This window comes from Myotis myotis, unplaced genomic scaffold (genome assembly GCF_014108235.1).
Source record: "Myotis myotis isolate mMyoMyo1 unplaced genomic scaffold, mMyoMyo1.p scaffold_m19_p_6, whole genome shotgun sequence".
NCBI classification, from domain to species: domain Eukaryota; kingdom Metazoa; phylum Chordata; class Mammalia; order Chiroptera; family Vespertilionidae; genus Myotis; species Myotis myotis.
The window spans coordinates 2,845,286-2,869,872 of NW_023416368.1; the positions used below are offsets into that span (position 1 = coordinate 2,845,286).

At 47.0% G+C, this 24,587-nt stretch overlaps 1 protein-coding gene and 1 pseudogene across 1 annotated transcript; one reads left to right on the plus strand and one right to left on the minus strand.

Moving 5' to 3' along the window:
* The first annotated feature begins 3,128 nt into the window (after positions 1-3,128).
* On the plus strand, positions 3,129-19,564 carry KDELR2 (KDEL endoplasmic reticulum protein retention receptor 2). Its single transcript, XM_036312060.1, has 5 exons — positions 3,129-3,341; positions 10,613-10,713; positions 16,313-16,471; positions 17,778-18,030; positions 19,346-19,564. Exons 1-5 carry the CDS (start codon positions 3,251-3,253, stop codon positions 19,378-19,380), a joined length of 639 nt encoding a protein of 212 aa, XP_036167953.1. The 5' UTR covers positions 3,129-3,250; the 3' UTR covers positions 19,381-19,564.
* LOC118659465 lies at positions 11,998-12,107 on the minus strand (annotated as a pseudogene).
* Positions 19,565-24,587: the final 5,023 nt, after the last annotated feature.

A 24,587-nucleotide genomic window follows, 5' to 3' on the forward strand; every position in this document is an offset into this window, starting at 1 on the left:
CACGCCCTCACCATACAAGTATCGAGTCACTATGCTGCAGCCCTAGAGCTAATATCACTGGATCTCAACAAAACTGGGAAAATCACAATGTTCTGAATTATTAAAGCTGTTAATCCCAATACACAGACACACACACACACACACACACACAATCAGTATCATGTGAAGAGGTGACCAAAGAGTGTGCAGGGACAAAACTGTAGGAAAAAAGAGTATTTCATACGTGTGCGAGGTGGTCAATTAATAAAAGCACCGTGAGGCCTTGCGCCAGAGGCCAGCCTGTTTCGAAGAGCCGGTCTGACTGCACGCTCATCTCTGCGGGCCTGTGGCCGTCAACAGTCCAGCGGAGGCGCTTCGGGCACGTCACAGCTTCTGCCAAACTAGCCTGATTTGTCCAAATCACCCAACACCGCCGTCTCTCACTCCAGCTTCCACGTGGGAACCTGTTTCCCTGGGCAAGTGTCTTTCCTGGAACGGGGTGAGGTGCCTGTGCTGCTTGGCCCCACATGGCCTCCCTTGAGCCGCGCAGTCACAGAGGCAGCGGCGGGAGCGGGACCTGTGTCCCGGCCGTTGCAGGAGCTGCCCTTGGCCAAGCAGTGTTTTGATCATCCATGGGACTAAGCTGAAGCCACCGCCAGCCACCAGCCGGTGGATTCTAGAGCCCCTTGCCGGGAGCTGGAACAGGAAAGCGATGTACCGTCCCCGTGAAGACGGCCCTGTCTTCGCCCACAGTCGCTCCTTTGGCTTAGGTTTAAAATGAACTTCCTGATGGGGAAACCCCTGTAGAACAAGGACGGGCCTGCACTCCAAGACAGAGGGACAAAGTGACCGGCGCTGAGCATGCTTGGCGCTGACCCTCGGGGCGCTTGCCATGTCTTCAGCCCAGGACGGAGAATTTGGAAGAGGCTTAGAGTGAAGGGGACTCTAAGAAGAGGCTGTGATTTTGGCGAAGGTGCCTGGTTTAGTGCTGTAATTACCTTATTTTTTTAATATGTATATTTCTTGGAGTAAATCCTATATAATAAAAGCCTAATATGCAAATTGACCGAATGGTAGAATGAGGGGGGTAACAACCGGTCGTTATGATACATACTGACCACCAGGGGGTAGACGCTCAATGCAGGAGCTGCCCCCAGCCCTAAGGCCTCAGGCCAGCCAAGGTAGGTGCCAGCAGTGGGGGGGGGGGGGGGGGGGTGGCCATCTCCCTGCTGGTTGCCCCACAGATCAGCCCTGATCACTGGCCAGACCTAGGGATCCTACCCGTGCATGGATTTCGTGCACCAGGCCTCTAGTATTTTAAATAAATGATACCAGTGTTTAAAAACAAATAAAAGTATTGTGTTATTTTCTGGCTTCTGTGCTGTTTGTGGCATCTGTCAGCGGGTCTGGCTTCATGGTAAGCGACCACTTTCTCAGGGACAGAGGGCCCCACACTCAAGGCTTAAAGCTCCAGGGTCACCGTCTTCAAATTCTTAATAGTTTTATCTTTGAATTTGTGTTTTGCATGTGACGTCCAGTGAGACAATAGAGTGGGTTACAGAGCTGTGGCCCCTGCATGGTTCCACTGTTGCCGCCTTCTCCCCTCATCAGGATGGGTTCTCGGCTCTCTTGTCTCCCTGGCAACCCGGCCTCCTCCTCTCTGCTCCTGCCCAGTGACCACTGCCACCTTCCACTGAGGTGGGGGCCTGGGTGTAGGTGTGGCAGGGGTCTGGTTGACCGTGTGTGCCCTATGGCCTATATGAGCAGGGCATGGCAGTGGCCACCCCACTATTGGGTGGTCAAGACTCTCACCCATCCCTGATCCAGGGACATCCTGGCACCGAGTCGGTCATACCTTTGAGGGTGCCCGCTGCCAGGGGTTGAGGTGGTGGTGTGGACAGAGGAGATGCCTCGCCCCAGCAAGGCCAGTGGAGGGAGAGGGAACCAGCAGCTACCAGGCCCCGTGCATACTCCACCCAAGTCCACGGCGGGCCCGGGCTCCCTGGAGCAACAGCGCTGGCCCACCCGGGATCCCCAACAGTGTGCTCCCTCGGCCTGCACTGCACCTGGGGGGCCCCTCTTCTCCTTCCGACCTTCGGGCTTCTGTCCTGTGTCCATCTCTTCCAGCCGGGCCCGCGGACATCCAAGGACAAGCCAGGCCGTACGGATTGTGTGCTCTCAGGGATCCCGCATCCGTGCTGAATGCTCTGATCCTTGATTTCGAAACTGACGTTGCCCGACATACAGACAAACGGTAAAATTCACCATCACAATTTAGATAGTTTTTCTTTACTTAGAATGAATGGCAGTAAATAGCAAACAGGAAACACCCCAAGTTGGGAGAGACCGCAAGACAGGGGAAAGCTTATATTTTAGTCTCTTTAACAGCATTTCCCCATGCTTTCCCCCCGGGGACCCGCAAATTATGCAGGAGATTCTGTTTGTCAGCTTCATTCCGTCGGTAATTTCTTGTGATTTATTCTCTCATCCTGCAGTTGTTCACTTTTCTACCTAACTTTGCACTCTTCCTCAAAGGGACCCCCAGAATGATAAAACCTTCAGACCTCCTCTTCAGTGAGCTGGCGACTCCCTCCCCAGACACCCCCCAAAATCGGCCTTACCCTCTGTGACGCCACCACGGATTCATTTTTATTGTGGTTCTCAACCTTCTGGCCCTTTAAATACAGTTCCTCATGTTGTGAGCCAACCATACAATTATTTTTGTGGCTACTTCATAACTGTCATGTTGCTACTGTTATGAATCGTCATGTAAATACCTGATATGCAGGGTGGTCTTAGGCGACCCCTGGGAAAGGGTCGTTCGACCGCCAAAGGGGTCGCGACCCACAGGTTGAGAACCGCTGTTACACTTTCTCATACAGTAAGCCCGAGAGCTCTTACTATAAGCGGGAGGGGAAAATCGCTCACAGGGGAGTGTCATTTCAAAAACTAAAGGAAATCGCTGGCACCCGAGGAGAAGCCGGAAACCAGCAGCAGAGAGTTGGCGAGAAGCCGAGGTCCTCCGCCGCGAGCCCGGGAGCGGGTGCTCCCCGCCCGGCCCGCGTTCCGGAGCGTCCCCTTTAAGGGCCGGGGCCGGGGCGGGGCCTGGCGGCGGCCGGCTTTCCCAGGCTGCCCCGCGCGCGCGCCGGCAGTTTGGCCACGTCCCCGGCCACGTCGCGCCCGCTCTCGCCATCTTCGCCGCTTCCTCTCAGGGGCCGCCGCCGCCGCCTGAGCCGCCGAGCCCCCGGGCGCCGCGCCGACCGCCGCCGCCATGAACATCTTCCGGCTGACCGGGGACCTGTCCCACCTGGCGGCCATCGTCATCCTGCTGCTGAAGATCTGGAAGACGCGCTCCTGCGCCGGTGAGCGGCGGGCGAGGCCCCGGGCAGGCTCGGGCGCGGGGCCGGGTGCCCCGGAGGACCCGCCGACCTCGGCCGCCCCACGGCTCGCGGGGCCGACGCCGGCCCGACACGCCCCCCTCGGCCGGCCTGGCGGGCGGCGGACCCCGGGCGGCCTGCGACCCCTCTCGGTGGGCGCTGCGGCCGGGGCGGGCGGCGTCGTGCCGGGCCCCGCTCCGCGCCGGGTCCGCTCCCGAACTTGAACCCGAGCCTTTGGGGCGGAGGAGGCGTCACCCCGGCCGCGCGCGTCCCTGTTCTGCCTGAAAAGTTTGGCGGGTGGGGCGGGGGGAGTCCGGCAGGCGTGTCCCTCGCCCCCAGCTTCCAGGGGCGCCTCTCCGGGGGCCTGGGCGGGCGTCCGGGGGTGCGGGGACCCCGCGAGTCCCTGGGACGGGCGGGAGGAGGATGGGCAGGACCGCGGCCGGCGGGGCCTGACGTGGCAGCCGGGTCGGTGCGGGCGCGGGCGCGGGCGCGGGCGTGGAGGGAGGTCACCCGGCCCCGCACCCTGCCCCCGGGAGGGCCGGCCTCTGGGCGCGGGGGTCGAGTCCTGCCTGGCCTGGGAGCGGGGGAGGCCCCCACGCCTTTCTTGGGGAGCATTCCTGCCGCTTTGAGGAATGGGCTGGTTTGTCAGACTCGAGGGCCTCCATCTAATGACGGGCTTGGGGGCCGCCCGGGTCGCTGTGGTCGCTGCGATCCTCGCTCCACGTCACCAGGGAGTTGGCGGCTCCCTCCCGGTGCCCACCCCCTGCGGTGCCGGGGCAGAGACAGCCCTTCTCGCTGGGACCCCGGCGCTTTCCCAGCCCCAGACGTTCCACAATGGCCGCTTTTTACATTACTTGGTGCTTGCTTTTGGCGCCACGGCCTCCGTGAAGTCACTTTTGATGGATTCTAGAACTTAACTGTCGCGGAGGCAGTAAAAGACGGAGTCCTCAAGGACCCGGGTGGCGGAGATTCCACTTACCGCATTGATTCCTAAAAGATGTCCCCATCTAAAGTCACCCCCCACGTTTGATCGCTGTCCTCGGGCCTCACCTCTCTCCCGGGAGCAAGGCTGAGATCCAGGAAGTCAGCAAACACCAAAAAGACCTTTGAGCGACCCAGATGGATGTGACAAAGTCCGCGTCCTGAAGCCAGTGTGCCAGGCTGGAGGTGATCTCTCCATTTGTGCGTAGTTCCGAGGGGTCCGCTGTGTGATTTCCGATGACAGCAGAGTAATCGCTGCGAGGGCGGACACTTGAGCACTTGCCTGCTGGGCGGTGAGCTGAGTGCCTTAGGTGGCTCATCCCTGCAGCCTTAAAGCAGCGGTTCTCAACCTGTGGGTCGTGATCCCTCTGGGGGTCGAACGACCCTTTCACAGGGGTCGCCTAAGACCATTGGAAAACACATATATAATTACATGTTGTTTTTGTGATTCATCACTATGCTTTAATGATGTTCAATTTGTAACAATGAAAATACATCCTGCCTATCAGATATTTACATGACGATTCATAACAATAGCAACATTACAGTTATGAAGCAGCAACGAAAATAATTTTATGGTTGGGGGTCACCACAGCATGAGGAACTGTATTAGAGGGTCCCGGCATCAGGAAGGTTGAGAACCACCTAAGGCTTTAAGGCTTACAATAACCTGACGCAGGTGCTATTGCTTCCGTTCTGTGGAGGAGGAACTGAACCTAGGGAGGTGAGACACTCAGTGGTAGAGCCAGGATTAAACAGGCAATCAGTAACACGCAATTAAGGATTTTGAAATATCTGTGTATTTTGTCCTAAGTCATTTCAGTGTAAATGTTTGATGCCAGACCAGTTACTTAGGTCATTTTTCGTTGCACTCAGAAAATTATTTTTCCTGCTTTTTGAGATGTAATTGACATATTGTCTTAGTTTTTTGTGTACAACATTTGATATATGTGTATTTTGCAAAGTAATTATCACAGTAAGTTTAGTTAACATCACCCACCACAGGTAGTTACAGTTTTTTTTCTTGTGATGAGAACTTTTAAGATCTGCTGTCTTAGCAACTTTCAGATACACAGCACAGTTTTGTTAACTATAGACATGCTGTGCATTACACTCTGGGGTTGTCCAACATCTTAGTTTACATACACATTTAGGAGACATTACACTCTGGGACTTACTTACCTTATGACTGGAAATTTCTACCTTTAGAACACCTCCCGTTTTGCACATCCCTCCCACACACACCCAGCAAATGTTACTTTTAATCTTTATTTTTACTCCAAATTTTTTGGATGAGTCTCTTCATTTTCTTTCACATGTTTCTCAGAATCCCTGCCTCTGTCAAGTCATGAAGTTGAAGCATGATGTCTCCTAAACGTGTATGTAAACTAAGATGTTGGACAACCCCAGATAGAAAATTCTGTTTTAATCCACCCCAGGACAGTTTTCCATTGATTTTTAGGAAGGGAGGGGGAGAGACAGAGAGAAACATCATGTGAAAAAGATAGGAGAGAGACATCGATTGGTTGCCTCTCACATGCGCCCTGATCAGGGCCCAGGCTGGGGAGGAGCCTGCAACCAAGGTATGTGCCCTTGATCAGAATCAAACCCGGGACCCTTCAGTCCGAAGGCCGACACTATCCACTGAGCCAAACTGGCCAGGGCTAGGAAATTCTTAAGGGAACCTTGAGTAATAAAGAAAAAATGAGTTTGTTCTTTTGTTTGTTTTTAATATTCACTATTTTCATTTGGGAGATTTAGGAGCATTTAGGAAAATATAAAATACTTCAGCCAAAATAATTAGGGAGATAAATAGGTGAGTTCCATTCGTGTGTGTTTGTCAAGTATTCCTACAGTTAAGCCTGTAGTTATAGGGCATTATTAAACTATTTTCCTTGTCGGACTTAGGATCATTTTAGTTCTTATACTTGAGATTTCCTAACCTTTTAAAAATCAAAATTGTGAGGATTATTTTTTCAGAATTAAATGCTAAATTTGACTAGCTGCTTGGTTTTTCCATCCTAAATTATAAAAGTTGTTTAGAGACTTTTGAAAGAGTAAGAATTTGATATGAGTTTCTCAAATAACTGGAATAGGAGACATGCACATCCAGGTTGTGTTTCTCACTTTGAAAATACTGGTATTGGGGCTCACTTTAGGAATTTGGCACCTGTTGTGAACATGCCTGCAGTTACAAACCAGAGGGTTTCTCTTAGGTAAGGGATGAGGCAGGCTAGTAAGGAAGTGGGGGATTGTTTTCCTGACCGGCTAATTGGAGAGCAGCTGTTTAAAGGACCTATCTTAAAGGGGGGGCAGAGGACTTGATCTTGGTCTAGCTCTGTTTGAATTGGCTTGTCCTTGTCTGTGTCTGCCATGGTCATTACAGAGGGGTGCCCCCATGAAATGTGGGTTTCTCATATTCCTGAACAATCGTTGCAACTGGATCCACAGTTTGCTCAAGTTCTCACTTTATTCTTGTCCTAAACACTGACCGGCATAGCCTCCGGAGAACAAGCCTGGGTTTGTAGCTACATTTTCCTGTAGGCTGATAGTTATTCGTAGTCCTGTGTCTGTTTTACTTAAATTATTAGTGGAATCCTTCTGAGATCCACGTGCCCCAGCCATCCTCCCCTGGCCTCTCCCTGCCCTCCTCCACCTACTGCTTTGATTGTGGGTTGTAGACTTTTCATCCTACCAAACATGCCAGGAATGTACTGAGTCCCTGCATTTCTCATAATCTCAGTTTATTTTTGAAGTAAATGGGAAACACCTCATCTTTTATTGTTGTCATTGAGTACTTCTAGAAGCTTTTGCCTCACATTCCCAGCCAGTCTCTTGAGTATTCATTGCTCTTAAACATTTATTGACCACCCACTATGTGCAAGGCACCCGGGACACAACTCAGAGCAGCAGCTTATAGCTATCAAAGTTTCTGCTCAAGAAAGCTGCAATTTAGTTGAAATAATATACTAGTATAGATGTGTGTACATACATATATATATTTAAAGATAAAAATATAGGGTATTAAGCCATATAAGCAATCAATCCTGTGAATGTGAAGTTGTAGGAAGGATTTGGGGAAGGATCCCTGACTTCCCAACAAGCAGTGTATAAAACCTCTATGAAGGCCAAAACCGGTTTGGCTCAGTGGATAGAGCGTCGGCCTGCGGACTGAAAGGTCCCAGGTTCGATTCCGGTCAAGGGCATGTACCTGGGTTGCGGGCACATCCCCAGTGGGAGATGTGCAGGAGGCAGCTGATCGATGTTTCTCTCTCATCGATGTTTCTAACTCTCTATCTCTCTCCCTTCCTCTCTGTAAAAAATCAATAAAATATATTTAAAAAAAAAAAAAAAAAAAAAAAAAACCTCTATGAAGAAAGGTATAGGACTTTGCTGATGGACATAGATGACCTGAATGTATGTTCAAACCCTACTTCTGGATGGGACCAATCAGGCTGGTGAGGAAGCAAGAAGATACGTCTCCCCAGATTAACTTATTCATAATATCATCAAAGTTAAAAGACAGTGAACTGAGGGAAATAATCTGCAAGATATCAAAGTGACAGAGGGTTAAAACCCATAAGATACTCCTACAATTAAAAAAAAAACTGCTAGAAAAATGGACAAAGTTGGCAGTTCACAGAAGGGAAAGGCAGGGTTGACAACATCTAATGTAGGCAGGGTGTGAAATAAAGGGGACTCTCATCCAGTGTTAGTGAATGTGTAAGGTGGCACAGCCTTTCTAGGGGGAGTTCGACAGTGTGCCACACTTCAAGTTGCATACATTTTATCCCAGCAATTCTAGGGCATCTGAACAACAAAAATTGTAATGTGTGTGAATAAACTTTATATAATTATAAAGATGTTTGTTGCACCTAATAAATACAAAGCTGCTATTTCCTAATCAGGATCCCAGGCCAGAAAGAATAAAGAAGAACTGTGTGAGTGTCCTCAAATTACACAAAAGCAGTTCCTGCTTGGATTCTGCACAACGGGACCAGCTCCAGCCACATGCTGCCCGTCCCTGTCTCTGCCCCATGCTCTGCTCAGGAGGCTCCCCCACCCTCTGGGTGGCAGTAAATTAGGGCAGAGCCCAGAGCATATTGCCTATTTACAGTCACAGAGACAGTATCACTTAGAAACTCTTTGGAAGTATTATCCCAAAATACCACAGAATGAGAATTTACCCCATGACATGAAAGTAAAATGAATTCCATTTTCTTTTGTCTATTTGTTCATTGATTTAGCAAATATTTCCTTAGCCTGCTGTGTGTCAGGCTTAGTGCCCAACACAGATAATACCAAATGGAACAAGGCACATCCTGGGCCTTTGAAGATGTCCGTGTCTAGTAGGGGCTTAGGGGAGAGGGGAGACAGGTGACCAGGCCATCACCCTGTATTTGATAAGTACTGTAATAGGAGCTGGGGTAGCAGCTGGCGTGAAGCAGTTCCCATTATGTAATAAACAGCACTGAGGAGGGGGTCTTCAAAGATGACTTCCAGAGGAAGTGATAGTAAGTTGGGTTGCAAAGGGGAGTGGGAAAAAGCAACATGACAGTCCCTGGTTTTTAGTGTAGGAATGTTGAACCTGGAGGACAAAATTTCAAGTCTGAATGGCTTTCAAATTTCCATTTGAATAAACATTTTGCAGCAAAATTTGCCCATATGTATCCTATAATTTTTTTATTTAAAATACTGGAGTGAACCATATAGGAAGTTCACTAACATTTATCTTTCAAGGCTCCAACAGACACCAAATGTGAATCACAAAGCCCCTGTTCTCCCCCTTCCCATCTTGTCTTCTCTCATATTCTGCGGCAGCGGCAGCGTTGTTGGTTCTCCTCCCCTTTGGAACATTGAACTTTAGTAGGAAAATAAAGTTTCTCATTTCCAGGAGAAAAAGCCAAAAAGAGCAGTCTTACTGTCTGTAGCTCCACTCTTAGCCTTGAGGTTGGTTACTATTGATGGGTCTGGATTCACTTCTATTTAGGTGTTTTTGTGAATAGGCTAGAACTGCAGTTATTCAAACATAGAAAGTAACATCCTTAGATCCAGGCATTTAATTTCAACAAGCTGCAAAATTGTTCGGTAAAATACTACTTTTTAACATGAGATTTTGCCGTGGATAGGTGGCTCAGTTGGTTGGGGTTGTGGGTGTGATTCCCTGTCAGGACACGTACCTAGGCTGCAGGTTCAATCCCGGTTGGGACGCATGCAGGAGGCAACCAATTGATGTTTCTCTCTCTTTCTCCCTCTGTCTCTAAAATCAATAAACCTATCCTTGGGCAAGGATTTTAAAAACGTGGATTTTACGTTCTGTAGGTGTATTGCTAATTTGCGTGCAGTAACATATCTGCACATGCTTAAATAAGTCTAATGGTGTGAGGTTTGCAGTGTTGATGAAGGTGGATGGGTTCTGTTTCCTTAATTAACTCACTCAGTCTTCAACATCTGAATCCCTTAGTGCACATCCTTCATCACAAATATCTGGCCAAATGTAGATATCGGAGAAGCCCAGTGCATGCTGTGTGTGTGACGCCGACTTCCCCAGCTGACTCCAGTTGTACCACAGCAGTACTCTGGAGGTGGGTTGGTGGTAGGAGGTGGAAACAGTTTCACGGGGTTAAAAAAAAAAGACTGCTGCTTTGGAAGACTGGCTGTGTGAGTGTGAGGTTGGCTGTATGATGAAGCTAAGAGATGGAATTTTAAAACATTGTAATGTGTCCAAGTAAGTGCTGCCCTCACAAAAGAAGTGGCCTTGGAGGCCATACCAGGGGGCTGATGCTCAGACTCTTACGTGAAGCAGTGTTCCTCATCGCCTCAACCAGAGAGTCTGACTCTAGCTCCATCCTTGAAAGATTTGTCACCACGAGGTCCTGTTTCCTAATGGAAAGAGGTGCTAAAGGTGACAGAAAAGTTACAACACTAAATAACAGCAGACTTTTTGAAATAAATCTGTTCCTACCTAAAGTGACATATTAGAGAAATAAATGTTCATTTGGACAATGTGCGCCCTGGTATGTTGGCTCTGGCCTAATTAAGACACTTTCCTGGGTCGCCCCATCATACTAAGACAACAGTTGCTAGAACCTCCCCAGAGGAGCATGTTCAAGAATGTGAAGGGAAAGAAAAGGGAAATCTCATTTATTTAGTCATCCCAGACGTTAGCCTTTGGCCCCTGGTGTCCCATTTTCCAGATCTGCTTTCCGCACAGTGTTACCTACATGCATCAGAGCTCTTCGGGCTTTTCTAACACTTCCCTTTCATTTCTTTAGGTATTTCCGGAAAAAGCCAGCTTCTCTTTGCACTGGTCTTCACAACTCGATACCTGGATCTTTTTACTTCATTCATTTCACTATATAACACATCTATGAAGGTAGGTATGGCATCCAGTGGATTGTATTTCATCCATAATTCACGGACCTATGGAAACATCATTGAGTATATTATTTTTTCCATTTCAGGGCAGTTCGATTTAATTAAATGTTTTGTTTTTTTTAAATATATTTTTATTGATTTTTTTACAGAGTGGAAGAGAGAGAGATAGAGAGCTAGAAATATCGATGAGAGAGAAACATCGATCAGCCGCCTCCTGCACATCCCCCACTGGGGATGTGCCCGCAACCCAGGCACATGCCCCCGACCGGAATCGAACCCGGGACCCTTCAGTCCGCAGGCCGACGCTCCATCCACTGAGCCACACCGGTTTCGGCTAATTGAATGTTTTGAACTTAGACATTTTTAAATCTTAAGCTCCTTGAGTATGACAGATCTCTGATGCTCTTGACAACCCTACAAGAAGGACGGGTAAGCCCTGGCCGGCTGGCTCAGTTGGTTGGGCATCATCTCCAAGGTGTTGCCAGTTTGATTCCTGGTCAGGGCACATGCCTGGGCTGCGGGCTCCATCACTGGCAGCGGGTGTGCAGGAGGCAGCCGATTGATGATGTGCTCTCACATCAGTGTTTCTCTCTCTCCCCCTCTTCTTTCCTTTCTCTCTAAAAATCAATAAATTACTCTTTAGGAAAAAAGAGAGAGAGAGAGAGGGTAACTTTTATGTTTTTAAGCAGAGGGAAATTAGACTCCTGGGAAACCCAGCAAGTTGGTTCAGGACAAGGAATGAAAGCACAGGCTCCTCGCTGCAATGCCTTATTTTGCTGCTGAGGGACTATGTTAACCTTCTACCACTTTTATTTCCCCCACTAAGTCCATGTTTCATAAGCTTTTGCTGTATGTGCCATCTTTATTATTTTTGCCAAGCTTAAATGATGTCTGTGCCATAATTTACTAAATATGTATTTAAACCTTTTGATTTATCCTCAACATTAGTATCAGTGCTACCTTTAGTGTCTGTATATTTTCCCCAATTCACATTAAAACAAATGTATAACTATTAAAACACAAAATGTTTGCATATACCTAACATTCTGTGTAGCACTGGTGGCTCACACTCCACACTAGGAGAAGCAGTATTGAACTCATTCTAACAGAGTGCCCGCAGGGTTGGGCATTTCCTAGCACTGAGGACAGGGCAGGAAGCAAGTCCTGATCTGGTGGGGAGAAGAGACCAGCGCTCGCCAACCTTTTGGACCTCACGGATCACCAGTGGTCTGCAGACCACCGGGTGGCGACCATTGCTCCAAAGGTTTCTCTTATTTTTAGCCTATGTTTCTGCTCTGGGCACTACCGGGGGCACTTACTGCCCACGCCAGTGAATCAAGACCAGCAGATTCTCTCCGAGAACTGTAGCAGAGGTTTCTTTACACCAGCGGGCACCAACCTTTTGGACCTCACATACTACCAGTGGTCCGCGGACCACTGATTGGCGACCGCTGGAGTAGACAGTCATCCCAGTGCTAAATGAATGGCTGTGATTTGTGATGGGTGCTATAGAGGAAAAGTAGGGGGCTCTCAGGATGTGAAAAGGAGTCTAATTTCATTCATTCATTCATTCATTCATTCATTCATTCATTCAAGTGCTTAGTGAGTGTTTGTGTGCCAGGCACTGTTGTAGGCATTTGGTTATTGGAACAGCCAAGAAAGTAATGTTTAAGCTGAAGCTTATTGGTGTAGTATTTATGTTTTGGGTTTTTTGTTGTTATTTTTGTTAATCCTCACCTGAGGATATTTTTCCATTGATTTTTAGAGAGAGTGGAAGGGAAGGGGTAGAGACAGAGAGAGGAACATGGATGTGAGAGAGACACATCGATTGGTTGCCTCCACACAAGCCCCGACCAGGGCTGGGGATCAAGCCTGCAACTGAGGTACAGGCCCTTGACCGGAATTGAATCCAGGACCCTTCAGTCCTCAGGCTGAGACTGAGCCAAACCGGCTAGGGCTTGGTGTGGTATTTGAAACAACTCCCCAACACTTTGTGTCCAAAAGCATTTTAATAAGCACAGGTCAAAGCAGACAGAGCAATATTTGAGTCTGTCATCTTTACTAAAAAGTAAATTTGAGCTGCCTGTAATCATTCCATTCTTTACTACTAAGTGATGGGAGCTTAGTCCTTGGGAAATGGGCTTACTTACAAATGCCTGTGTCCCTGCTTGTCCATGCAAGTTAAAACTGCAGGTATTTGAAGTGTGTGAGCAAGAACCCTCCCCCTCCCCCTCAGGGTACCTAGCTTTCAGGAGAATCCTGCTTGGTTCTAGTTTCCAAGCATATCCTAAGAATCAGACGAGTACAGTCGAGTTTTATGTGCTCATAGCTTTTTACTTTAAACGCCAAAGCACTGATGAGTAGAGAAAAGGGGCTGCTCTCCCCAGCGGCTGCTCTCCCTTATGGACATAATCTGGTCAGGCCATAACCTGGATGCTGGCCGGGAACCCTGGCAATGTGTTCCTCGGCCAGATGTTCTGCTGGTGGGGACTCTGTGTACATTGATTTTGTTTATACATGTAGATTATGTTATTTTATTCATATACATGTATACATATATTTGTGTGTGGAGAGAACTCCAACAGTATAAGATTAATCTTGATTTTTCTTTGGTAGTTCTTTGGTGTTTGGATGGGTATGATCAACAATTTTAATACCTTACTATTTGCAAATACAACTCGTGTTGAGGTGCCAGGGACAGTTTAGTGTTTTCGTTTTGTTTTGAAGCAAAACAAAAGGTCTTGGTGATTGCTTTCATTGTCCTGTTAAATCATTTGCCTAAATGCTGCCCCTAATTAAGTTGTGCAAGGTGCTCTTCCTGAGGAGTAGCTGGTATCCAGTTGTCTTTACTCACAGGCTAAACCTGCTGTTTGGTTTCTGAGCCTAAAATTCTAGTGTCTGAAAATTGGTGTCATTTCAGAATGTCAGACTTTTCTTTGGGGTTGGATGAATATATGGTGTTTTTTGGGTTGGATGAATGTGCAGAAACATCTATAATAATAAAAGCATAACATGCTAATTAGACCAGACGTCCTTCTGGATGCCCTTCCGGATGACCTTCCTGACGAAGCCAGGGCTGTGAGGGAAGTCCGGTTCCCGGGTGTCTGCTGGTGGCCAGAGGGAAGCCCGGGTCCTGAGTGCCTGCCAGCGGCCGGAGGGAAGCCCAGGTCCCGGGTACCAGAGGGAAGCCAGTGCTGGCAGCTGGGGGAAGGAAGGCTTAGTCTTGTATGAATTTCGTGCATCGGGCCCCTAGTATTACGTAATTATAAACCTTGAACAGCTATACTGCTATGCAGGTGAAATCACTTTTTATCTTAGGCAGCGGTGTTTTACTGCCTACACTTACTTTTGGTTTTGGTTTTGTTAGGTTACCAAAGTTTCATAGCAACAATCTGAAGTTCAGTGTTAAAGTAACATAATTTAAGTAAAAACCATCATTTTATAAAGTTTAAGATGAGTTACATTAATTTATCTTTAAAAAGCAGTACTAAGAAATATCATGATGCTGAAAGAAAGTACATTGGTTTTGAACTGCATTGAACTTTGCTTTTTTTTTTTTTTCTTAAGCTACATTCTAATAGTTCAAAATGGTATTAAAAATACATTCTCTGGCCCTAACCGGTTTGGCTCAATGGATAGAGCGTCACCCTGTGGACTCAAGGGTCCCAGATTCGATTCCGGTCAAGGGCATATACCTTGGTTGTGGGCACATCCCCAGTGGGGAGTGTGCAGGAGGCAGCTGATCGATGTTTCTCTCTCATCGATGTTTCTAACTCTCTATCCCTCTCCCTTCCTCTCTGTAAAAAAATCAATAAAATATTTAAAAAAAATACATTCTCTGGCATTTCACACTTATATTTAAGATATGATCCAGCAATCCCATTCCTAGGTATTTACCCAAGGGAAATGAAAAATCACACAAAAGCCTGTACACAAATGTTTATAGCAGCTTTTATCCCCGAAGCTGGAAACAGTCCACCTGTCCTTAACTGGTGAGTGGATGAACAGACTGGTAACTCACACAGTAGGCTGCCGCTGCTACTGAACAGCAGAAAGGAGTCACTTGTTTTATTAATATACCAACAACATGGATGGATCTCAGATGCATAATGCTAACTGAAAGAAGCTGGTCTTAAAGTCAGCATTCTAGAAAACTCAAAACTACAGAGACCAAGGACAGATCAGAGATTGCCAGAGGTCAGGCCTGGGGGAATTTTGTGGGGTGACAGTACTGATCTGTTTCTTGATTATGGTGGTGGTTATATGACTCATAGAACTATATACACCCCCTAAAGTGATTTTTACTATACTTAAATTTTTAAAAATATGTTTTTATTGATTTTATAGAGAGAAAAGGGAGAGGGAGAGAAATATCAATGAGGAAGAATCACCGAGCCAGCAAACCAGGCATGTGCCCTGATGGGAATTGAACCTGCAGCCTCTTGGTGCATGGGACCACACTCAACCAACGGAGCCACACTGGCTGGGCTATATTTAAATTTTTAAATTAAAACAATCCTAGCCCTGGCTGGTTTGGCTCAGTGGATAGAGTGTCATCCTGCGGACCAAAGGGTCCCAGGTTGGATTCCGGTCAAGGGCATGTACCTTGGTTGCGGGCACATCCCCAGTAGGGGGTGTGCAGGAGACAGCTGATCGATGTTTCTCACTCATCGATGTTTCTAACTCTCCCTCTCCCTTCCTCTCTGTAAAAAATCAATAAAATATATATTAAAAAAATAAACAACAACAACAAAAATCCTATATAATAAAAGCCTAATATGCAAATCGATCGAACAGCTGAACAAATGGTGGACTGACTGGTCGCTATGATGTACACTGACCACCAGGGGGCAGACGCACAGAGGGAGGTGACCAGCAGCAGCGAGTGGGGGGTGGGGTTGGCGAGCAGGCAGTGCCAGGCCTCCAGCCAAGGCAAGTGCAGGGTGGGGGGGCAGGTGGTGGTGCCTCCATTGTATCACTCGCCTATCGCCCCACAGATCAGCCCTGATCGCCGGCCAGGCCCAGGGACCCTACCCTATATATTGGGAACAGTCTCTTAAACTTAAAAATTAAAACCTGGCAAGGCTACTCTAACACTGAAAAAACAGGATGATGCAGCGATGACATGTATGGACTCGGACTTGCACATTTTGTGGTCAGCCCTGATTCTGACACATAACTGTGACAAAGCCAATTACTTAAACTTCTCTCTGCTTCAGTTTTTCCACCCATAAGACGGGGAAAATGGTACTGCTGCCTCAGAAGGATCATGTTATGTACTACTTTTTATAATCAGGGCAAAAAAGTGTAGCTGTCCATACAACAGCAAGATGCCTTTTACCTGTATGAAAAGTATGGTCACTGGTGCACGCAGCGTCCCGGAGTGCGAGGGATGTTGGTCTGCTGGCATCCCCTGAGGGCGCAGGCTGGGCTGAGGGACACGCCCCCCACCATGGACGAATTTCTTGCACCCTGCCTCTAGTGTGTGTGTGTGTGTGTGTGTGTGTGTGTGTGTGTGTGTATGTGTATGAATGAATGACGTAGAAAACCAAGGGAGTTGGATGCATTGATGACCTGGTGTTTTTCTTTTGCTTTAGGTCATCTACATTGCCTGCTCCTACGCCACAGTGTACCTGATCTACATGAAGTTTAAGGCAACTTACGACGGAAACCATGATACCTTCCGAGTGGAATTTCTGGTGGTCCCTGTGGGAGGACTCTCGTTTCTAGTCAATCATGATTTCTCTCCTCTTGAGGTTAGTTAAGAGGTTATTTAGTGCACACGTCTGGCTCCCGAGGGAAATAGGCCTGTTTGTAGATAATGTGGGGTTGCTTTGTTTTGGTGTGCTTTTTCAGTTTGGCAAGCTTCTGGTGCAACAGAAACTAATTGGTGTACATAAATGGTGGGCAGAAGTTAAGCCCCAGGTAGTTGGGTGTCAGCTGACAGGTTATTGCCTGACCCCTTTAGAACATGAACTCGGCTGCTGTGGTACCAGACACGGTGCTCTGCCTGTCTGCGTGTTTGCTGAACAGGATCTTCTCCCCACTCTAGCCAGCTTTGTTTCCCCTGAATGTACATGTCGATTCTGTCTGTGACCCCTAAGCAGCACTGCTGCTATGCTCCTCAACTTTAGAAGTGGTGTGCATGGTGCCCTGGCACTGTGAGGTGTGGCTGCCCCTCAGTGCCGAGTCCTTCCCTCAGCACCTGGGATTCAGTTACTGCGCTGCTCCTGGTTCTCTGGTGGGTGCGGGAGGCCTGGGCTGGTGATCACTCCAAGGAGTGCTCCCAAGTCCTGCCGTCAGCATGAATAAAGTACCATGTTGGGCAGAGTTTGCATGATGGCAACTCCAATTTCTTTCCTCCTCTGGTGTAACCCCACCAAAAAGCCTAAAAATTAAGAAAAATAGCCTTGATCGTTTTGGCTCAGTGGATGGAGCGTCGGCCTGTGGACTCAAGGATCCTGGGTTTGATTCCGGTCAAGGGCATGTGCCTTGGTTGCGGGCACATCCCCAGTGGGGGGTGTGCAGGAGGCAGCTGATCGATGTTTCTCTCTCATCGATGTTTCTAACTCTCTATTCCTCTCTCTTCCTCTCTGTGAAAAATCAATAGAATATATTTTTTAAAAAAAGAAAAGAAAAATAGACTCGTTGGGTAGTCTGGAAAGGAGACCAGTTGGGGAGGAACATTGGCAGTGAGGGAATGGAAGGGGCCTGGTTGTCAGTGTGGTCCACCCTGGCAGAAAGCAGGGTTGACTCGGGACACTAGATTCAGACTGGGACAAGCTTACCCAGGAGAAACATCCTCTGTGATGATTCACGGAGATTTGAACAGGGAAGAATGCGACGCTGGAGAGACGAGGTGATGAGCATTCAAAGAGGTAGAGGTGTCCAGGGTGAGCCAGCTTGTCATTGGGAGGGTCTGTGGCTTAGGAAATTGCTCAGCTGCTCTGTCCTGGGCTCAGGCGCCAGACTCCGCGCTTCCTGTGCTCTTCACAGGGAAGCCAGGTGTTTCCTGTGACCCCATGGCGGGCGCTAGTGCTGAAAGCCTGTGCTTTCCTTCAGATTCTGTGGACCTTCTCCATCTACCTGGAGTCCGTGGCCATCCTCCCGCAGCTCTTCATGATCAGCAAGACCGGGGAGGCGGAGACCATCACCACCCACTACCTGTTCTTCCTGGGCCTCTACCGGGCGCTCTATCTCGTCAACTGGATCTGGCGCTTCTACTTTGAGGGCTTCTTTGACCTCATCGCTGTGGTGGCCGGCGTTGTCCAGACCATCCTCTACTGCGACTTCTTCTACTTGTACATCACAAAAGGTACGCCGCTGGGCCCGCCTGTCCCTTCAGGGGCCCCTGAGCCGCACGCTTTTGCTCTGGCACTAGCTTGATGAGCAGAACTGGCTGCGGAAAAGCATTTGACAGACTGTCCAGTTCAATTCTGGATCCGGTTTTGAGTCTTTCTTCTTTTGGCTGTAGTAGTATTTTTTACAATGGCATATTTTCATTGTCAAAAATTCAGTCAGAACTAATAATTCTGAAAACAGTCGCCTGAAATCCTACCACTCAGAGATCTTTGTTACTGTTTCAGTAAATGGAATTCCAGATCTCTCTGTGCGTATACACAGATACATGGTTAACTACACCTAATCTACCTTTTCCCCATTCACAGTTGTTCATGTCAGTAAATAGAATCTATGTGATTTTCAACATTATGTGTATTACCATAATTTCCTTACTCAGCCAGTTCATGGATATTCACACTATCTCTGCTATTTTGCTGCTATTAAAATCCAGTGCTTAAGTCAGCATCCCTATATATGTACATTTTTGCATTTATGTGAATGGAGGAATGTGAACTTCACAAAACTCAGGTGAAAGCTATCGTCCTTGCTCAGGAAAAAAGTGCGTATGCATATTTATGCATATAGTTTTAGGGGGTTCAGGAGCCTCTGAACCCAGCTGTAGACCCCAGGCTAAGAACTGTTACTATACAGTAAGTTCCTAATGGTGGTGTTATTGCTGATACCAGGGCATAGGTATCTTATCCCCCCTTTTTTGTTAAATATGTTTTTATTGATTTTAGAGAGAGATGAAGGGAAGAGGAGAGAGAGAGAGAAACATCAATGCACATCAGCCATCAATTGGCTGCCTCTGGCAGGCCCCCCGTACTGGGGATTAGTCCTCAACCCGGGCATGTATCTTGATCAGGGATCAAACCGTGAGTTCGGTTTCCTGGCTTGACTTCAACCACTGAACCACACCGGCCAGGCTTATCCCTTTTTTAACGTCCAAATGTTATAGGCATAGTGACAGTTACATCTTAATGTATGTTGATTAGGGAAGAAAGTCATGATAACAACTGCTGTGAATGAAGCAGCAATTTCAGTCAGGTTTGTATTTCTTAACTGTCATTGCTATGGCATCCAGGTACATGAAAATTCCAGTATATGTGTGCCTGACATTTTCATAGTTGAGCGGGCTTTGTTTATTGACACCAAAATCCAATGCCTGTTGGTTGCCAAAAGCTTATTTCCTTGAACCTGATTATGTGGTATCTTGACCTCTGGGAAGGGGAGGAAGGAAAGCGCAAGCATGTCAGTGCCAGTAATCTTGTTTCCTCTCTCAATTCCAGTGCTCAAGGGAAAGAAGCTCAGTCTGCCAGCGTAAGTGCCACAGACCATCACCAGCACCTGTCCTTCAGGGGCTCGGACAGAACCCTTACCACAGCAAGGCACAAGATGCTCGCACGGAAAATCAGAAACTTCACTCTCGTTGCAGATACATCAGTGGCTCTGGAAGAACCAGAGGAAAAGAACCAGAAGGTTTCTGTTTAATGCATCTTGCCTTATCTTTTTTTATTACTCTGTACAAAGATTTTTTTACACAAAGAAACTTAATGCTGTATTAATAAATTCAGTGTGTAGCTTCTATTGGGGTAGTTCCAAAAGTGAAGATTTTGTGAGAAATAGTGCAAACTTCTTTTTTTAAAAAATTCTTTGAAACTTTTGATTCTTTGTGTCTGCAGTGAAATCGTACTCCTTGACAGTTGGTAGATTATATATTCTTTCATCTATCAAACTTGCATTCCACTATATTTATTTTTGCCAAAAGATGAGTCATATTTGTTTGAAATCTGAGACACTATGTTCAATTTGGTGTATCTGTTCAAATTTCTTCCACCGGATATGAAAACCCTCCCTTGGACATCACAACACTACATTTAAGGCTGGTAAGGATGACATGCAAGTCTATGGTTTTCATCACCACAGATGTTAAGATTCTGAATGTGGACGGAGTCTCATTTGAGAGTCACCAAAGGTGCCTGCTCCCCTCCCCTGCTAAGAAGTGTCGGTTTGAGACTGTCCCCTGGGTGTCGAAGGACTCGGTGGGCAGGGGTTCTGGGCTGCCATCTGAGTGCAGGATGCGAGGGATATTGCTGATGATTTTGGATCTATGACTCGACTCCTCTGAGGACTAGAACACAAGGAGTCACCTATCACTTTAGTTTACAGTCCGCAAGATTGCTGCAACCATGTCCATGCTCAGATTCCAACTTCTTCAAATCACTTTGGGTAGTAAAATGATTGACATATTTTTAAATTAGCAGCACCAATTACCATTCCTTATATTAATTTTTTGTTTTTACTGAGCTCCTGCATGATTTATCTTGTGTTACCACCTTAATAAACATTTTATTAAACATAGAATAAATTGTCTCTTTTTCATGAATTAGGCTTTTGGAACATCCTGTGTCAGGATTATTTTTTTGTTTTTCATTTGGCAACCAAAGCTCTATACAGGGCTGCAAACATTTATTGTCCACTTAATAATCTGAAACTCTGTATTTTGTGGAAAATTGGACTTTTTCATCCTGATTTTGCCAGTGGGTTGATTGCTATGTTTCTTTTTGATTTATGCAAAAGCATATGAATGCACCATGACTGTTAAAGTACTGAATACTAACAGTACTTACTACAAAAGGAGTGTCACAGGTTTGCTGCATTACAATACCTTGTGGAGGAAGGGAGCTGGGTGGATTTTGTTTTTATCCGATGTGTCTCTTAGCAGCTTTCTCAGTTGGCTGTGACTGCATGGTTTAACCTCCTGTCGTTACCTCTCATTTCGCTTCCCCCCTGCTTCACAGGTGCTGGGGGTGTGTCATGGTTTTGCCTTTGTGTATCAGTATCTCTTTCCAGCATCCTAGTCTGGATTTAGTTTCTGTTTTCATCCTCCTCAGAAGATTCTGGAGGAAGGGGAGGAAATTCTGTCATTAGTGGAGCAGACTGTTTGCTGCCTGACTGGGGACGGGTGGGGGATCTCGAAGGCTTTCGTGCATGTAACCCAGACCCCAGGGGGGGCTTGACTACGGACAGCACAGCACTTAGACCTTGGCCTAGGACCCCAGCACGCCGCCTGATTGATGAAGTACCTGCGTTCTCTGGCCACTGCCCAAGTAAAAATAAAGCCAGCTGAGATGTGACCACCATGTTGTGCCAACCAGAATGACACCTTAATAAACAGGCTGCCTACGTGGGAGTGCAGGACTCGGGCAGCGCCCGCACACGGCAGAACAAAAGCCTGGGGTGCCTCGCCGTTTGAAGCACTGTTTCAGAGTAACTCTCACTTCCTGAATAAAGGTTGGCAGGTAACTAATCTCTTTTATTGAGCTGTTTTGTTTGTGTGGACTTTTAAAAATGTGAGCATAAAGAAATAAAGCCAAGTTAACACATTGCCCACTAAGGATAACTCTGAAAAGCTGCTGGCCATTGGCTGCTTACAAATACCAGTCCGTGCCCTGGCCAGTTCAGTCCGTCTTGGAGTGACATTTCCTGCTTCTTTACAGTCTGGTCAATAGAGAAGGTAGAGAGACAGGTGGCCAAAAAAAAGGTGCCGGTGGAAGGCCTTGCAAGAAGAGCCGGCCTTTCCGGAGAAGCCACTGGGTTGGACAGCTTCGTTTCAATAGAAGTGACTCGTGGGGAAACCTGAGTAAGAGCAGCACAAGCTTAGGGGTCAGCCTGTGTGAGAGCCTCGGGTCCCCACTCGGCTCTGGGAGCCTGGGTTGAACATGCGCCTCGCCCCGGTCAGTTAGAGGCTCCGATGTCTGTGTGCGGGGAGCTCAGGACACAGCTTGGTGCGCTGTGGGTGCTCGGCATCAAGGCGACCCCTTGCCCTCCCTCTGTGCTGAGCTGGGGCAGCTGCCTCCAAAGCTGGTGGAACCTGTTTGGTCAGGAGTCCCTCTGGCCCATTCCATAGTATTGGTCAGCTCTGCCCTTGTTGGGAGAGCAGTGCATCTAAAAGAAATGACTCCTAGGTACTTTCCCAAACTACCCATCCCAGTGGGGCTCGCCCTCTAGAGCAGTGGTTCTCAACCTTCAGGCCCTTTAAATACAGTTCCTCATGCTGTGACCCAACCATAAAATTATTTTCGTTGCTACTTCATAACTGTAATGTTGCTACTGTTATGAATCGTCATGTAAATATCTGATATGCAGGATGGTCTTAGGTGACCCCTGTGAAAGGGTCGTTCGACCACCAAAGGGGTCGCGACCCACAGGCCGAGAACCACTGCTCTAGAGCTAAGTGTGGCATTCCCAAGGCACCTGTGCTCCGCCCAGTAGGTACCACAGCGTTCTCTCCCCCCAACACACCTGATTTGGGTTGGCCTCTGCAGCATGGTCTTCACAGGTGCTGCGGGGGTGTCTCCTATCCATGCAATTTAACAGTAAATTGAAGCATAACATAGCACTATTCCTTTTCAACAATGACAAGGGTACTATTTCTTATAACACTAGATTACTCTAGATCTCTACTTCCAGTTTCACTCTGGGCACTTAAAGGGTGAGGTCCTTTTTAAAAAAAAATATTTTTTATTGATTTTAGAGAGGTAGGGAGAGGGAGAGATAGAAACATCAATGATGAGAGAGAATCATCATTGGCTGCCTTCTGCACACCCTCTACTGGGGATTAAGCCCGCAGCCCAGGGCAACCTGGGCATATGCTCTGACCAGGAATTAAACCAGTGACCACTTTTTTTAAAAAAATATATTTTATTGATTTTCTACAGAGAGGAAGGGAGAGGAATAGAGAGTTAGAAGCATCAATGAGTGAGAAACATCAATCAGCTGCCTCCTGCACACTCCCTACTGGGGATGTGCCTGCAACCAAGGTACATGCCCTTGACTGGAATTGAATCTGGGACCCTTGAGTCCGCAGGCCGACGCTATATCCACTGAGCCAAACCAGTTAGGGCCAAACCGGTGACCTCTTGATTCCGGGGTGGATATCCAAAGGCTGAGACACACCCAGCTGGGCAAAAGGCGAGGTCTTTAGGCAAACACTTCATGACATTTGACTCCATTACCAAAACAGAATGAAAATACAAAACCTATTTACTCATAAGGTTTCTAAGACAAGAAGTGGTTCTGTAACAGGGAAACTGGTGTGCCCTGAAACTAAAAAAAAGTGACTTTAAAGTTATGAAAACTGAAGATCTCGGGATTGTAAAGAATTGCTTAGAAGCAACGATCCAGGGAAAGCTTGCCTGGCTAAAGCTGCCCGCCCGCAGCTAACAGCAGCAGCAAACCTTAAATGCAGGGTATTCATTTTACCCTGGACATAGAGATTTACTCCAAGAAAACCAAGTCCTAAAGGGAGAAACAGAGTAGAAGATGAACCAGTGATTTAGGAAAGTGAGAGCAAAGAGTTTCTCCAAGTTAATATGGAGAGGATATGAAATGCCAAGAAAGTCTCTGAACAGCCCTGACCAGTTTTGCTCAGTGATTAGTGCGTCGGCCCACGGACCAAGGGGTCTCAGGTTTGATTCCCGGTCAAGGGCACAAACCTAGATTGCAGGATCCCCACCCCGGTGCGTGCGGCAAGCAGTCAATTGATGTGTCTTTCTCACATTGCACATCCATGTTCCTCCCTCCCTCCCTTCCACTCACTCTAGGGATCAATGGAAAAATATCCTCAGGTGAGGATTAACGACAAAAAATCTCTGGAAAATACTTATAGTTTGCAATTAAATGGTGAAATTAATCTGAAACAGCAGCAGAGAAGGATACCAAACGTTTTTTTCTCCCAAAATTCAAGATGGAGCAAATACGGCAGATGTTACCCCTCATTGAATCTGGATGCTGGGGCCTTCGGTGTCCCGCATCTCTGTATGTAAACATTTCATTAAAAAAAAAAGTCAGGACGGTCACTTCCCCTTTCAAGAGCTGTGCTTTGCCGTGGAGCTTCATTTTGGAAATAAAGTTATTTTTAAAATAGATCCTTTTTAATAAGTCTACTTTAAAATAATCTTTTTTTAAATATATTTTTTATTGATTTCAGAGACGAAGGGAGAGGGAGAAATAGAAACATCAATGATGAGAGAGAATCATTGATTGGCTGCCTCCATGCCCCCTACTGGGGATCTAGCCTGTAACCCAGGTATATGCCCTTGACCGGAATCGAACCAGGGACCCTTCAGTCACCATGCTGACACTCTATCCACTGAGCCAAACCAGCTAGGGCTAAAATATCTGTTTTTAATAGCAGGAAATTGAAAAACCTGTGTTTAAAATAAGGGAATAATATGCTTTTCACATGTGCATCTACTAACAAAAGTTTATGTAGAAGCATTAGCTTATTGCTAAGCCTTACAAATCCTGTTTTCAAAAGGGAACAATTATATTTAAGAATATGTGTGATCACAGGTGTAACCTTCTAACTTCTGAATCACTCTCTCACCTTAATTCAGGGGTCCTCAAACTTTTTAAATAGGGGGCCAGTTCACTGTCCCTCAGACTGTTGGAGGGCCGGACTATAGTTTAAAAAAAACACTATGAACAAATTCCTATGCACACTGCACATATCTTATTTTGAAGTAA